Genomic DNA, 16,620 nt, shown 5'->3' with positions numbered 1-16,620 from the left:
TGTTCTTGGCAACATTCGGCTAAGATTTTAGTATCTGATAAGGACTATTTACATGCACACAAATATTTAGTTAATTTAACGCACTATTTAGTTTTACGTAATTTTTCGCCTGGAGCTAATCTTACTGAAGTTCCTGTACTACAAAGTTGAATTACGATGGGGGGGGGGGGGTGTAAGACTGCTAGGTCCCTCACAAAGTTTCAGATTCGAATGGTAATTTAAGTAGAGGGGAAACATAAACTCAAGATATCCCACTACAAACCCTATATTGCCCCCTCCCCCAAACTCTTTTGAGTACGCCCCTGTCCGTGCCTATCATATTTTTCCCCCCAGAATGATTAAGGAATAAAATTCGAGGCCTCTTCTATATCCTCAGAAACCTTACTTACTATACTAGTTAACCTTATGGAAAATTCCGTCATAATAGTCACTGACTTCATTCAATATCAAATATTTTATTGCTCAATCTAAATTTTTTGGTAGAATGAATAATTTGGTGGATTTGGCCCAAATATTTTTTGAAATTAAAGAGTAAACAATTTTTCTAAATTGAAAAATTTCAATTGAGAGTATATGAAACTCGGCAATGTTAAATTTAAGGATCTTATAATTTTAACATACATTTAAAAACATGTATAGTTGAAATTGGAAACGTTTAGAGCTAAAACTCGAATTGTAAATTGTGTTTTACATTGCAAAATTATACCGTTTCATATTGAAAAATTTTAAGAATTTAAATTTGTAACACTTTGATTAAATTTTCTACACAGCATGTATCAGACTGTCACGTGATCAATTCATTAACTAACAATTCAAATGAATTCTCCATATCAGACAGAAATAAAGAAAGAAAAGACGAACGTTCATTTGATGTAAAAAAATCCATTAGACTTCTTAGTTTATGAGTGAATTATATAGTTTAAAACAACTTGGGATAAATCTGTGTGGTTGATCAAATATTCCGATGAACATTGTGACTAGCGACTTTCTAAAAATGGGGCCACACTGAAAATGATATTTTATAAATCAATTTGGATCTGTCATGGCCATACTTTGAAGACGCAAAGGCAGAGAGAGAACTCCACTGTTAAAACAAGGCCGTGTCTATGCTCACTGAAATTCCATGAGCGCAGAACAAATATTTTCTGTGAGCTCAGGAGAACTGAAAAGGGCGGTTACATTAACCGAAATTCAGTGAGCAAAGATCAAATATTTTTGGTGTGCCTACACATTTTGTACAAATCTGAACATTTTCTTACTGAAAGTTCAGAGTCAAAATGTTTGTAATGAAAAACTTAAAAAATGGAGTTATACGCATTTATAAGTTATAAAAGCGTTAAAAAATTATAGAATTTCGAAACTTAAATTTTTTCAAATTTCTGATTTATAGAGTATATATTTAAAATGAAAAATTTTTTTAACACATCGGATTTGGAAATTTGTTCAAATTTGTTTGCCTCTAATTATGAAATTGTTCAAATTGGAACATTGTCAACTTGAAATTTTTTTTAAATTTGAAGCAACTTTTATTCGAAAGTGTTATATTTCAAATCATTAGAGGATTACAATTATTTCATTCTAAACACTTTAATTTTTAAATAATTACAGTGAAACCCTTTAATAGCCCTCCCTTCTACAGCTCTTCCGAGAATTGACGACGCACCACAGGTAGATGTAAGACGAGCTGCACGGGGTGCGCGGGGTCTGCGGTTGTTACTCAGGCGTGAACAAACAAAAGCGAAGCGGACTACTGTGAGTTAGTTCAGTGGTCGACACCCTCTTGCCCAGGGCAGGGTACTCTGCTCTGGCTGCCCTACGACCTACTTTCAGGGCAGTACCTGCGAGCTTGGCCAGACCACCCATTTCCTCAGGGGTCCTTTGTTAGAAAATGGGAAAAAATGTGAGATTAAAAAATTCGTAATTTTGCGATCAGTGACTTAAAAGTAGTAGATTTGGAATCTACGTATTGTTCCGATTCCAAAGACATGTAATTTGTCTATAAAGGTTGAAAATTTGAGAAGTATTTAGTATTAAATTGATTGTCAATCTGATGTTTCTTGATTATAAACTCCTTCAAATTTTTAACTTTTCTAGGCAAGTAATATATCATTGGAATCGGAAAAATTCGTTGATGCTGATAATGCTTTTTTCAAAGTGCTAATTGAAAAATCAAAAGTTTTAAAATTTCCTTACTTTGACATGCCTGTGGACAAAAGACCCTTGCTGGAGTAAGCTGACTCACACTAAAGTACATGAATAGACAGAAAAGTAGTAGAAAAAATTAAGTCGGGTGGAGCCTGACTATACCTGAAAATTAAGCAAAAAGTTTGCCGACCACTGAGTTGGTTCCCTCCAACGTCAGCCCCAAAATTGGCGCTATAGAAGAGTTTCATTGTATTTCAAAATTTTCACAATTTTTTAAACTTCCAGGTAGAAATACACCACCAGCCCAATACTGGCCCAGTACAGCCTGTCGGTGTTCCAGTACTGGCTGGCTGTACTGGGCCAGTACTGTGCAAGTACTGACTTGTAATTCTTGGCGGTACTGGCGTGCCAGCACTGGCGCAGTACTGACTGCCAGTATTGGGACAGTACTGGCAAACCGCTGGCGTACGAAAATGCCGAAGTTATTTTTAAAAATGATACAAAATTACTTAATTGTTTTTGAAACCATCCATTCATCATCATACGACTGCATATCGTCCAAATATTATTCATAATTAAAAAAAATTTCAAACTATTTGTTTAATTTCAACACCCACTATTTCTATAATCTAAAGATTTAAAAAAAAAAGATATTTAAAAAATGAATAATAATTATCTGCGAGTATTTTGACAATACATTTTAATGGCACTACTTAGAATGAAAACATATATTACATTTTTAAACTCAATTTTTCTAATTATTTATTATTATATGACGTTATGTTAATGTAAAATACACTAACTGTTAAAAGGAATATCAATAAAATAATTATTAAATAAATAATTTAAATCGACTAAAATTTTTCTTCGTGTAATATTTGATTTTTTTTGCGTTTTAGACCATATTAAAAGTTCTGATAATAACATTTAATGAGCATTTAAAATTTGTATCGTCGGACCTAAGAAATTTTACCACGTTGCGCAACAATTTTTTAATAAAAATTTTCTTTAAACCTTCGTGTAACGTTTTGCTTTTTGGGTTTAAATTTAGACATACATCCAATGTAATTTTTTCTAAACATTTAAAATTTTTCATGAAGGTGGATCTTAGAATATTTTCCTTAAAAAAAGTAATAGAAAAAAATGTTTTCACCTTAATTGTATAGTCAATTTATGGACATTTCAAAACACCCTGACAAAATTTATAGACGTATTTTTTTTTAAAGTCTATTTTTGTACTACTGGCATAATGTCGCCCCGGTCGTGCAGCCGACGTTCTGCCAGTACTGGGCGAACCACCGGCTGTCTATACTGGTGGGCAGTACTGGGCCAGTACTGCGCCGGTGTTGAACTCCGGCGCACTACCGACATTTCCACCTGGGATTCTGCTTGAGTTCGCACTCTCTAATTTTCTTGGAGTGATTATTTAACACCAACACTGCAGCGAGTGATATATTAATTCCGCTGGAGCGAATATGTACGTCCAGTGGAGCGGAAGCGTAGCTCCTTCCATTGATGTCACATTTTAACCCCAAATTATAGTGATAAGGAGTTAACCCCTAGGAGTGATCATGCCGATCGCTCCAACGGGAACCATTAATGTTAGAAGGGAGGTGGGGACAGTAGACATCATAAGCATAATTTCCTCTCGGTTTTCCATTTTCATGCGAAAACTGCAACAGTTTAGTTTTCGTTATAGTGGCAAACGCTTCGAAAAGCTCAGAAATTTTGAAAAGGAGTTTTTAAAGTTATTTTTTTTAAGTTTCGTCCAGCAATGAGTATCTCTGATTTGATCAGGGCAAGTATCTTGTTATATTATTATTATTCATATGAGCATGTGTGGGACTAAGGGATTAGGACCCTGTTTATAGATTTTATTTTTGGAGTTGTTTTTATACTTCAGAGTTTTCGAAGTTCTGAATGCGGGCACTACCGTGTGAACTTTAATAAAATGTTTAAGGTTTCCGAAAAATGTAGGCTATTTATTCACAAAATTAAGTATAAGGATTAGAGTGCGTTTTAACTCCAAGAAGTTTTAAATAATTCAATTCTATATAACTTTTCAATAAAAAGTTATATACTTTGAAGCTCTACATATTAAAAGCTGAGCTATACTTCGAAGGCTTCTAAAAAATTCTTATTATTTTGACTAAATTAATTTTTAATTTCCATTTAATCGCTCTAATTACTATCATTGAGTCTTGACACTAATGAAAATATATACAATACTTTGATAGATAGGACAATAGGATATTTATCGAAATTGGTGGACCAGAAGGAAAATGGAAGTTATATGATTTTCAGTAGAGTTGTGATAGACCGGGGGTGGCTTCGTGGAATCTGGCTAACGCGAATGGACCAAAGTCGACGAATCGCAATGTCATAGGGGAGAAAGCCTGGTGTTGCAGTACAGTTATCTGAAAAGAGGCAGGCGTATGTTTCGGTTCGTGGCAGCGGCGTGGGCTGTCCGAGATAATCCGTCGGTGATTAAGGCCATAAATCCATCGACGGATTAGTTTGGTTGCACCACACACAACGCGACGGCGCAAAGCGCTTGACTCTGATGCTATTCTCTAGTTTACATCAGCTCGTACACAAGATATTGTCCCTTCATAAACCATGTACTTCACTTTTCATAAAACCCCGCACAGAGAAGTAGAAATTGCGATCGGTATTTGGAAGGGCCCTACTATTATCCCTTATTTCTGATCGGACGAATATCGGGAAAGATAGAGAGGGCCTGTCAAGTTATTTCATATTCACATCCCCTATTTAATTTGTATATGAAATAGAATTTAAAACAGCTATCAGTTACAGTTAGAAATTCCGGTTGTGTTCCTTACATTTAGGTTAGTGTTCACAGATTATAAGGTTGTTATGGCAGAATCAATCGAAGAATTGCAGAGAATGTTAAACAAACTGAATGCAAGTATGAAGAGCATGTGTCTAAAAGTTAACGTAAATAAAACAAAAATTACAGTGTTCTGAGGAAAGAGTGGGAAAATAATATGCAAAATTGTCTTCATTGATGAGAAAATAGAAAAAGTTGACAAGTACGTAAATCTTGGTAGCCTATCTACTAGTGAGGAATACATAGAGTAGGAATTAGATAGGCGCATGAATGAAGGTAAGAAAGTTATCGGCAAAACTGAACCAATTATCAAAATTAAAAATATATCAAATATAAAGTTAAAATGGCCAAGAAATGGATAAGAGTAAAATTAATGCAATTTACGTAAAATTCCTGCTCATAATATGCGAGAAATCAAAGATGGACAAAGTAAATAACGAGATAATTTTAAAAGAATGTGGTGCAGAAGAGATATTAGTTGACTCATGGGAAATAAATCGGTTAAGATGGTTCGGGCATGTTGAGAGAATGAAGGATCAACGAATAACGAAACAAGTGTATCAAAGTATAAAGTAAATTGCAGCCTACCCAGAGCTGGCCGCGGAAACAATGGTTAGAATGTGCGAATGAGGCCTTAATTAAAAGAGAGAGATATAAGAAGCCACAAGAACACAAGAGCTTGAATGAAAAAATGCATAGATGCGTGAAGAAAACTAGAGAAGCATGCCAGGACCGAAAAGTGTGGCGGCAAATAGTTCATAAAAAAAGTGTCAGTAGGGTGAATGGCGACTGAAACAAAAGACCCTGGACAATAGTAGGCTCGGGTGGGGAACCTCACATGACGACTTTGTGAGACTATTCGCTTGGGGTGATTGCTAGAGAGATTGATCAGCAACCACATCTCCTTTCTCCATCGAGAAAGGCACCCCTAACCCGAGCGGGAACTGGCTTAGTGGTATAATAATAATAAGTTACACTTAAAATGCCGATTGTGTTATTTTCATTTTTGTGGACTTCGCTAACTAAGAGCAGCCCAGTTACTGACTAGAACTTTTCCGTCCTTTTAACCGAATCAGAATCCAACTAAAGCCTTGCCTTAAAGGCTCCTGAATAGAACTTACTAGTACAGTTGTTCTCTTGAGATTTTGTTCACTGCCCTATTTGAAATAGGGTCAAATCGGGCTATTTCTACATGGAGAATTATAGAATTGTGTATTACGCATTAACTGCTCTTAACAAAAATATATGAAGTATTTAAAAGATGGTATAATTAAATGATATTATAATTGAAAGATTTTATTAGAAATGCACACACACACACACACACACACACTTAGTCCAATTAACATTCCTTATTTAGGTAAAAAATAATCCTTTTGATGCGTATGCATTCACAGACGCACTACGAAATTCGATAAAGCAAAACAGTACACCTGATATGCGTTGAGTCTTTTACAAACCTACTGATTTATACCGCAAACATGCATAAATAAATAAAGTATCATTTTGAAAAAAAAAACGATGATAACGTTACTGAAATTAAGTAGAGCCACAATTGGTGTATTCCGAGTGACACGAACACTGAAAGAAATTCAATTAATTTCCGGTTCTGATACTAATAATGAGAGCGTATTATAGCTGAAGTCAGTTTTTAGAATTCGAACACTCATACATTTTCTAAAACATATTTGAGTGAGAAATAGTTATATGACAGAACTATGTGTTTGCACGATTTGAAATAAATTCGGTGAACAGAAACAATTTACAACACGGCAAAAAAATATCACTAACATGATTCATTGTAGTCAGGAAATTCCGAATCATGATTTCGATAATGATATCAAGAAATACACATCCAAAGAAAACAATTTCCGTAACAAAAACTTTTTATTTTCGAGGGAAAAACGAATCCGCAAAAATTGACCACACCTTCTCCCTCTTAAAGGGTAGGGGTAACTTAAATTTTGTAAAGAAAACCTATATTTTTTATTGCAGATTCAGATTCTCCATTAGAAAATAAAGGTAAGTTGTATTTAAAATTTGTATTCGATTCGCGCCAGATGGCGATACATTGGCGAAAGATGACATTTTTGACGATCCTCTCCAGTAGTATTGTTCTTTGTTATCGTTTCGGTACGCTTTGTTTACGTAAATATGATTTTTTTGTGTTGGTTGCGTGCATTTAGGTTGGTCATATTGGTTGCATTCGTTTGGGTTAGTGTTGTTGGTTACGTTTGTTTGGGTTTGGTTAACAGTGTTAGTTAACACATACAAAGCAATCCAAAACAAATTTAACTAGCACACCCAGATTAACCCAAACGAACGCAACCAATACGACCAACCCAAATTCATGCAACACATCTAATATAAATGAACGTAAGCAACACAACCAATCCAACCAAAACGACCGTACGTAGCACAAACGATCCACACAAATAAAAGAAACTGAGAATCTCAATCCAACCCAAACGAACGTAATAAAGGTACAAAATTTAACCCAAACGAACGCAAGAAACACAACGAACATAAACAAACCAATCCGCAGTAACCAACCCAAAAAAATCGACCGTTTGTCTTTTTTATCTTTCGTTTGGAATTACACTCCTTGAATAGTCATGTCTTTTTCCGGTAATGCATCGAGATCTGGCACGAATTGAAAATAAAAATTCAAATCAAACTTACATAATTTTAACGGAGAATCTGAATCTGCAATAAAAAATATAGGTTCTCATTTAAAATATTTAAGTCCCTCTCGCCGCCCTCAGGGGGTATGGAAATTTTTTGAGAAGTTGCTTTTCCCGCTCTAAAATAAAAAGTTCTTATTACTTCTAATGCCCACCAAGAGTATTTTTCGAGCGAGAAAAAAGCGGACTCGACTACAGCACTGATGGGAGAAGATAAAAACACTAAAATTTTAGGGGGAAATTCTATAACAGATTGCTATATTTTGTAATTTTCTGCTTTTCCGTACCATATGTTCCGATTTATAACTTTTTAGTTTCGTGCTGTTACTGTTTCTTATGCTCATTGCAGAATAAACAATAAATGCAAATCATTCCTGTGCAGAAATTGCCCAACTTATTCGGGTTAGGTTAGACAAGATTATGTCAAGTATTCTGTTGTCGTCGTGATATTGTTTTGTTTACATCGAACTTAAAATTCCAAAAGAAAAAAGTACATTGCGTGTTCGGAAGTATAGATTGGTTAGTGAGATTTCTTATATCCGCAATGAAGACGAGGATAAACTTCTGAAAAGCGCTTACCTTCGATTAATTCAAAAGTTCGTATAACTATATATTTTGACGGGCTGATCATTATAATGATAGTGAAAATATCCGAAAATTTAATTTCAAGGTCAAACCCAAAAAACCTATAAAAATTTCATGTTTTTCCGTTTATTTCAGTCAATAATAAAAATTCACAGCAAAATTTTTAATTTAAGTCGTAGATCTTGCAATAAGACACATTTTATGCTGAAAATTTTTATACCCTACGACTGATAGTTTTTGAGAAAATATACGATAAATATGAAAAATCACAGAAATACTGCAAAATGATTAGCAGTTCGACTTAAATTGTATGAAAAAAATGATAAAAATTATAAAATTACTTCATACAAAATATATGAATTTCCGGATTAGTAACATTATAGATTAAATTCTTTTAATATTTTTTGCAACATAATTGCACTTTTAAAATCTCATTACCCGTACCCTATGTGCGTTAGTCAAACAAAAGACATTCCAAAAGAATATTAAAAAGATTCAAAAGTATTTATAACTGAAATTCATTTATGAATGTGGGTGCGTGTGTAATAGCTCTAAATTTGAACATTGTTTTTAAAAACATAATAGTTTTCTTCAAAATGCAAACTCTTAATGATAAATTCAAGGAATACAAACAGTTTAATAATATAGAATATTGAAAAATTGAAGTTTTATAAAACACAACGTCTGAAAAACATATGATTAAAAAAATTTTTTAATTTTACTAATTATAGAAATAAAAAATTAAGGGTGCCATATCTGGGCCAGATCGGGCCTCCATTTTAGATGCCCAGATCTGGGCCCTGTCGGTTAGGGCGTTTCATTTTTCGGGCTGGCACTGGAAAGATTAACCTATTCGGGCCACATTTTTCCCGACCGGGGCCCGATTGGCGTCCCACCAAAAATTCTGCACGGGTTATTCTAAGTTTAGTCTGATAATGTTTCAGGTAGATTTTAAAACAATAACTTAGGGTTTCCAATTTATTGAAATCTACCACAAAGCCGCAAAACCAAAAACTAGTTTTCGTAAAAAAAACTTAGAATTTTTTTACTATTGTATTAGTGAAATGCTAAAATATCCCTATGCCGAGCAGACATCTTAATCTCTGGTTCGACTGATCGAAATTTCAAGAAGCCGTTTAATAAAATTACTAAATGGTAACATAAACATCAGAAAAGATAACTTATATTTCTGTTACCATTTAGTATGTTTTAAAAATTATTTGTAATTTTCATATACAATGTCAAAAATAAAGAAAAATGTAGTAAATTTACTTTAGTAGAACTGGCTAAATTGCGTTTTCAGCAAACCAATTTCGTAAATTTCGGTTACTTTAGTATCTTAAATACGACGAAATTTTATGAACATTTTAAACAGTATAGAGCAATTAATGTATTCGTTCGAGTCGAGATTCATATGTGAAAAATGGGCTAATATTCTAAGTTTAAGCCGTGATACAGAATGGACGAGAATATACGAGGGGCCAGTAGTGCTAAGCGACTAAGCCGGTAACGGACGTGTAGAGTTAGCGCATCGGCAAATGCAAATCGGTCCTGGATACGCAGAGATAATATACGCAGCGACGGTAGACTGCAACGTAGCAGCGTTGCAACTGCAATAATTGATATATACCGATGGCATTGGCCGGTGACAGGCGCTAACCCGCCGAATACGGATGACGCTCGTAATCCTCACTCTCATACCGGTTAGTGTCCACCTATATTCCGGGGATACCCAAACCCCATTTCCCATTCTCATACCCAACCCTTCATCTGGCGTTCGATAGGACTAGTATGCTATAAAGTATACACTATACAGCACTAATACCTGTAGTATTATCAGGGACAAGTATTATCAAAATTCCATGATTAACATCCCTGGCTGATTAGTCTCCAAATATCAAAACTCGAAACTAATATTTAGTCACGTGCGATTCTGCACGGTTCATATGACTCAGCCAGAATTTCTGAACGATACAGTAACTTTCTTGTGGGGATTCTAATCAAAATTGATAGCATTAATTTTAGGTGAGAATCTGATCTCAACTATCTAAATCGGAATCAATGGTTTTCTCCTGATGAAATAGGGAGGAATCGTTTATCAATAGCATTAGTAGCTTTAGTATTTCTACCAATATTCAGTAGAAAGCTACTAATTTAGTTAGTAGGCTTATCAATTCGATTAGAAGGCCCTATTTCTAAACTGACATCAGTTAAAATTCTCTGAAAATCAGTGAGATTACACGAAAAAATCAGTGACGTACTTTTGACCAGTGGAATCAGTGAAATTTCACTCAGAATCAGTTATCATTCTCTCCAATTTCTGTAAGTTTTCGCAGATTCATTGTTTGCAAATTTTGATAATTATGCTCCAAGAAATTTAGAAAGTAAAGCTCAATGTCATGTTTGTCAATTTTAAACGTTTTCAATATATGGATAAGAGCTACATTCTTAATGTTATACATGCAAGATTTTTTCGAATAGTTAAAATAAAATTTTCAGTCTTGAAATACCTTATTTTCATTGATGATGAAATGAAGAAATTCAAAGAGAAATGTAAATTGTTCTAAAAATCGATGCCAAAATGAAGAAGAAATTCACAGAAGAAATGTAAATTGTTCTAAAAACTTTTGAAAGACAATATCGTACTGTTTTATAATTTACTTTTTAACTTATTCTGGATATTTAATTTGAATCTTGAACAAAATTACTTTTAATATTTACTGCTAGCAGGCGTAAAGGGTCAAAGGAGCTATTCAAAAACGACTTTACGCTATTTCGAATGCATGGTGACGTCAAAAATACGAACTTTACCTGTACTTTAGATGTAAAATAAAATCATTAATTGTCTTCTTTTCAAGTATAGAAAAAATTGTGCACACATTTATATTTTCCATGTGTGATATCACATCCTGTATTAAACATCTCTCCTCTTTATATTGCAAAATGTGTCAAACTGCCCCTCAAAACAGTGCAACTTAGTTTTTGAACGAATACATAGGTCAAAAGTGAGAAGTAAAGTGTCAAAGTTAAAAACTCAAAGGTGAGATCTCAAAAATGAAAGCGCATAGGCGAGGCGTCAAAACTAGAAGGTGAGTAGTCCGAAGTAGGGGTCAAATATTAGGGGTAAAAAGGTGAAGGGTCGGAGGTTACAGTTAGGAATCGTGGTCAAAAATCGATGTTAATGGGCCCTCATTCAGACGTTGAAAATCAGAGGTCGAAGGTAAAGGATGAGGCGTCACATAGTCAAAGGGTAAAGAGTAAAAGATCACAGGTGCCTGGTGGTAGTTCGATGGGTAACGAGAATATGTAGGTGAAGGGGGTAAAGTGTCAGAGGCCCAGGAGATGTAAGATAAGTTTTTTAGACATGTGACTATAGAATGTCATAGATACAATTACACACACAAAATTATACTTTTCATGATGAAGGACGAACGAACCCAGATAATATGAATTTGAGACTGGAAGTGGACGCAGTTTACGTTAGAGGTTAGACTTTAGACTTTAGAGTTTAGACGAAGAGCCAGCCTGGACCACTATGGTTTTAGAATGAAGAATGTTCTGCCGTCAGAGTTCCCGTTTGCGAACGAGCGATACCACCAGCAGAAAGATCTGGCAGTATTTGGTGCATTGCGTATACTGCCGTGGCGGATACATCGGTGTACTATAGGTACTACGTGTGATTCTAATAAATCCACGGGGCTTACCGGTGCAAAGCCTCCCTTGTGGGCTGCTCGACTCGCACAAATACGCGCGCACGACTTTCTTAACGCGAATCCAGAGCCCCATTGAACAATTCTCTAAATACTCAGTTAAGGACTACAGAAAAGATAGACGAGACTCGGATTTTACCTTTCCCGCTGACAATGCTACAAAAAAAGTTATATCACTTATTTGCGGAATAAAGTCACTGGCCCCTTTTTAACAAGCCATTAAGTTCACGTTGTGGCAATTGAAATACTCAGAGATTCAAAGTGTTGTTCTTGTAATTGATACAATTCAATGTAACCACTGTGCTCTTCTCGCATTAGAATTTAAGATCACTAATGTTTTGCGAAGGAATGCGAACGCCGTTTTTATTTAGCCTCTTGAGAAAATCAAACGTTAATCGCGAAGAAGACAACTTCTGGTATGTATACAAAGAAAGGGGGAAAAAAGTGATAATAATCGAGGAACTATACGTAAGTACTCGAAATAACTTGATCTCTGTGGCGCCTTAGATTAAATATATATAGAAGTATATTAACAGCAGAGGATAATGCTGGAGCCGACTTAATAAAATAGGATTTATCCAGAAGATAAATTGTAGCTTGACGTGAAAGAATCAGTGTAAACGATTCTAATGGTAATAAAAAGTGGAAGAAAGTTTCTGGTTGACTCACCCTGACACGTGCTTCACTGAGATTGGTCCACATAGCTATTTCTTCCCTGCACGTCATATCCGGATACCGATTCCTCGCAAAAGTTGATTCCAGTTCTTGAAGTTGTTGTGAAGTAAAATGCGTCCTCTGCCGCCTTTGTCGCTTATTCTTTTTTCCATCCTTATCGTCCGTATCGTTGACCCCAACCACTCCTGCCGTAGACACAACACCTCCAACAGTCCCCAGTTCTTGTTTTACCTCAACTGGTGCGCGGACACCTGGAAGCGTTGGAATATCAGTTCTCGGGTAGGAAAGGTTTGTAAGTTGTCAGTTATAAACATTCTATAATTTTTTTCAAAACTAAATATTATTTATTATATGAGTTTTGTGTTGGATTTTAAAAAAATTGAACAAAAAAAAAACATATTCAAAGTCGAAACTCTACAAAGACATTCCCTGTTTTTTCCCTTCTTTTTCTCGAAACAATTTTTCATTTTCCCTCGCCATTAATATTCAAAGCCCAGCATTTAAATCTTATATCATTTTCAACATAGAATCTTTTGTAAACGGAATAAAATAAACAAATTTCAGAGTGAAATCTAAAAAATTTTGAACCAAAAGAGATGTCTTTTCTACCATAAAATATGAATTTTCAATCCAAAAGGACGAATAAAAAATAGTTTAATTTTCGTTAAAAAAGGTTATTCTTTAACAAAATAGTTATTTTTTCAATAAAGTAATTGAATTTTTAAGAAAATAGTTCTATTTAAATCAAATTGTGGAATTTTCAACCTATTAAGATAAATTAATAACCGAATGATCGAATCTTCAAACAAAAAAGATTAAACTTCAACAAAAAACAGTGGCGTTTTTAACTTAAGAATATGACTTTTCAAAGAATAAAGTTCATTTTCAAAAAAATAGTTACACTTTAAAATAAAAAAGAGAAAATTTCATACAAAATATATTAATTTGGAACTAAAATTATGATACTTCAACTAAAATAGTTAAATTTGTAAGTTAAAAAAAAATTAATTTCAACAACAATAAAAAAAGTCTTGTTCAAACAAAGAGATGAAATTTTAACTAAAATGATGAATTTTCAACAAAAAAATTATTTTATAACAAAGTGGTTCAACTTTCAACGCAGTAGTTCAATTTATCAACAAAAAAGATTAATTTTCATAGAGTAATGTGAAAATAAATATTTAAACAGAAAATATGATAATTTTAGATAAAAATATTTGAATTACCAACGTTGAAATATTTCAACTAAATTTTCAAAACCAAAATATGAATTTTCAACAAATAGTATATTGCATAGCAAGGAGGACAGCAGCGCTTTTTTATGGTGAGGATAAAGTTTTCGGAATAAGTGGTGGGCCCTCGCCTACCACTCGTTCCGAAAATATTGTCCCATCTTCGTGGCATATACTGTACTCTTTTGGTAAATTAAGGGCTTTTAAATTTTTTGGATTTCGTAATCACTCATTTCGTCGCTGAACATTTTGGCTGACGTTTTCGCCATATTGTGTTTCTCGCTAAAAACATCGGTATATCTCGCTCTTTTTTTGACCACGCACTTCTGCCCATGCATGTGCATTTCATACCTGATTTATAATGCTGGATCTCATACCCTAACACTACTGTTCTGTTACGAGGTCCAACATTATATATGCAGACATATGCAAGTCTGCTTACGATGTAGCGCTCAATCCGCAAGCAGTAGAACACGCTCATTTTGTGCGGCCATCGCGAAAAAGTTAATTTTCTACCAAAATAGTTGAATGCTCAACCAAAAAAGAATAAGGTGTGATCACGAAAGGTAATTTAATTGAACTTCCTGTAAAAAATAATTAGTGAATTCATATCATTCCTAGTATAGAGAAATTCGGAATATCCAGAATGTACTCGTATCCAGTATATTAATAATATCTCCCCTACATCTGTATTTTCTAGTATGAAAATCAAATATAAAAAAGAAAATATATACAGATTATTACATAAATATATATTCGAATTGGCTTCTTTCATATTTGTGGGTGGTAAGGTTGGCTACTTTTTGTTGAATTTTTAGCAATCTTTGACACTATTGACACTAATGACTGAATCGATTCTATCAAAGGGAACCGCTATCGCTGAACGTTTTTTTCTGATTCCAATTGTACACATGTACTGATACTTCTAAGTTTACTTCACAGATTGTAAAGTGTATAAAGTAGTACATTTTTAAGTGTATTTTTTTTAGGTTTAGGGGAGATTGGTGCGGTAGTGGATAATGCAAATTTTTACCGAATAGTAATGATATTAATGTACTTTAATCTCTTTAATATCATTTCTACACTGTTAGAAATGCTCGCAATTTTAATATACATATTCGTATATATTAAACAACTCAAATGCATGAAATCGCCATTAAGACATAAAGGCATAAGGGAGTTAGTGCCAAACCCTGAATTTTACAGCAGACACAGAAAACTGTCTAGCTTGAACGAATTTATTTTTAAATAAAAAAGTACGAAATGTTTCGAAGTATTGTTAGAATTTATTGCATCGTCAAAAGACTTGCACGTGGAGAAAAGCAACCGTATCCGAGAAAACCGTGCTCGAAATATTTATTTACCTCTATTAAATCGTGAAAGGAGCGCGTTTAAATAAGCAACAATCTTCGAAAAAACCCTTGTCAAAGGAACAAGACGTTCGAAAAAAGCGTTGAATCTGATTTAAAAAAGCTGCACAACTTTTTTAGATTTGAATTTCAAAATAAAAACTAAAAATAGGGTTTCGAGCATTAGGACAGAACAATTAATTTAACCCTTAAACGGCCAAAACGCCACTACCGGTACGCTGCTTTTCAAGGCCCAATAACTAAAACTATTCGACACTAGAAAAAATTGAGACACATATATTTTTATTGCTTAAGATCTCTTTCCGACGGTGCCAATGAAATTCCTCAAAAAATTTCTTTATTATCCCAAAATTATCCCAAAACAAAAAAAAACGTGATTTTTCGTGCCTATTTTTTTTTGTGAACCATTTTCCAAAGCTTTTCGATTCTGTAATTAACCTGGAATCTCACTAACCGGTGGAATAAATGTCTAAACTTTGAGAATCCATGGTTCAAAGATCGATTTTTCGTTTTAGTATTTTCAAAATGGCGTCTTAATGGCAAAATTTTTGTGAAAACATTCATGAATCTTTTTACAATAAACGATGCGCTTTTCGGAAAAATCAACAAGAATAAAAAGTTCTTGTAATAAGCCAAGGAATACGCCTGAATTTTTTCAAAGCGTTTTGAGCAAAATTTTGGATTTTGCATATGAACAATTTTTGGAAAATTCCAAATTTTGCTCAAAACGCTTCGGAAAAATCCAGTCGTATTCCTCGGCTGATTACAAGAACTTTTTATTCTTGACGAATTTTCCGAAAAGCGCAAAGTTTTTCAAGAAAAAATTTTCGTAGTTCTAAGCATGTAAGAGTAAAATGATTCACGAATATCTATCGTCCGTCTGCCGCAAACAAAATTTACGTTGCCCAACTATCATCAACATGGAGGTCGACGAATATCGATAGTCTCTTTTTATTTTAAGGGATTTTATATATTTTTTTTACATTTAAAAATTTTTTTTTTTATGGAGAATTTTTTTCATTTCAGATTTCAATCCGTTGAAACCATTTTGATCCTGCTGTTTCAGAATGTAATTTTGAGAAACAATGTAAGCAGCAATACATGTTGCAATCAATGCAAAATCTAGTAGTCCTCTGGCGACATTGTTCATTAATACATAATGCTTTTGTTCGTGATTCGTATCTGTGAGTTTCGAAATCACCTAGTTTTGATTGCGACAAATATTTCCTGCTGATTTCTTTACAGAAATCTCTCGTTTTCAATTTCGCTATATTATTCTTGTTGCAAATTTTCCAAATTACGGTAGCATTTGTAATTGATGATTCTATTATTCGTGAAAAAATTTTAAAATTCGGTCTGGGAAATTCC

The 16,620-nt window shown here is 33.9% G+C and overlaps 1 protein-coding gene across 1 annotated transcript in view; it reads right to left on the bottom strand.

Annotated features, from left to right (window-relative positions):
• LOC117178601 (pituitary homeobox x) overlaps positions 1 to 16,620 on the bottom strand; it is a 71,515-nt gene that overhangs the window by 19,215 nt on the left and 35,680 nt on the right. Inside the window, exon 2 of the mRNA XM_033370026.1 lies at positions 12,645 to 12,901. Coding sequence (XP_033225917.1) covers positions 12,645 to 12,901 — 257 coding nt within the window. The remainder of the gene's footprint in view (positions 1 to 12,644; positions 12,902 to 16,620) is intronic.

Source organism: Belonocnema kinseyi, chromosome 8 (assembly GCF_010883055.1).
Source record: "Belonocnema kinseyi isolate 2016_QV_RU_SX_M_011 chromosome 8, B_treatae_v1, whole genome shotgun sequence".
Classification (NCBI taxonomy): domain Eukaryota; kingdom Metazoa; phylum Arthropoda; class Insecta; order Hymenoptera; family Cynipidae; genus Belonocnema; species Belonocnema kinseyi.
This window is presented reverse-complemented; position numbering and strand designations above follow the sequence as displayed.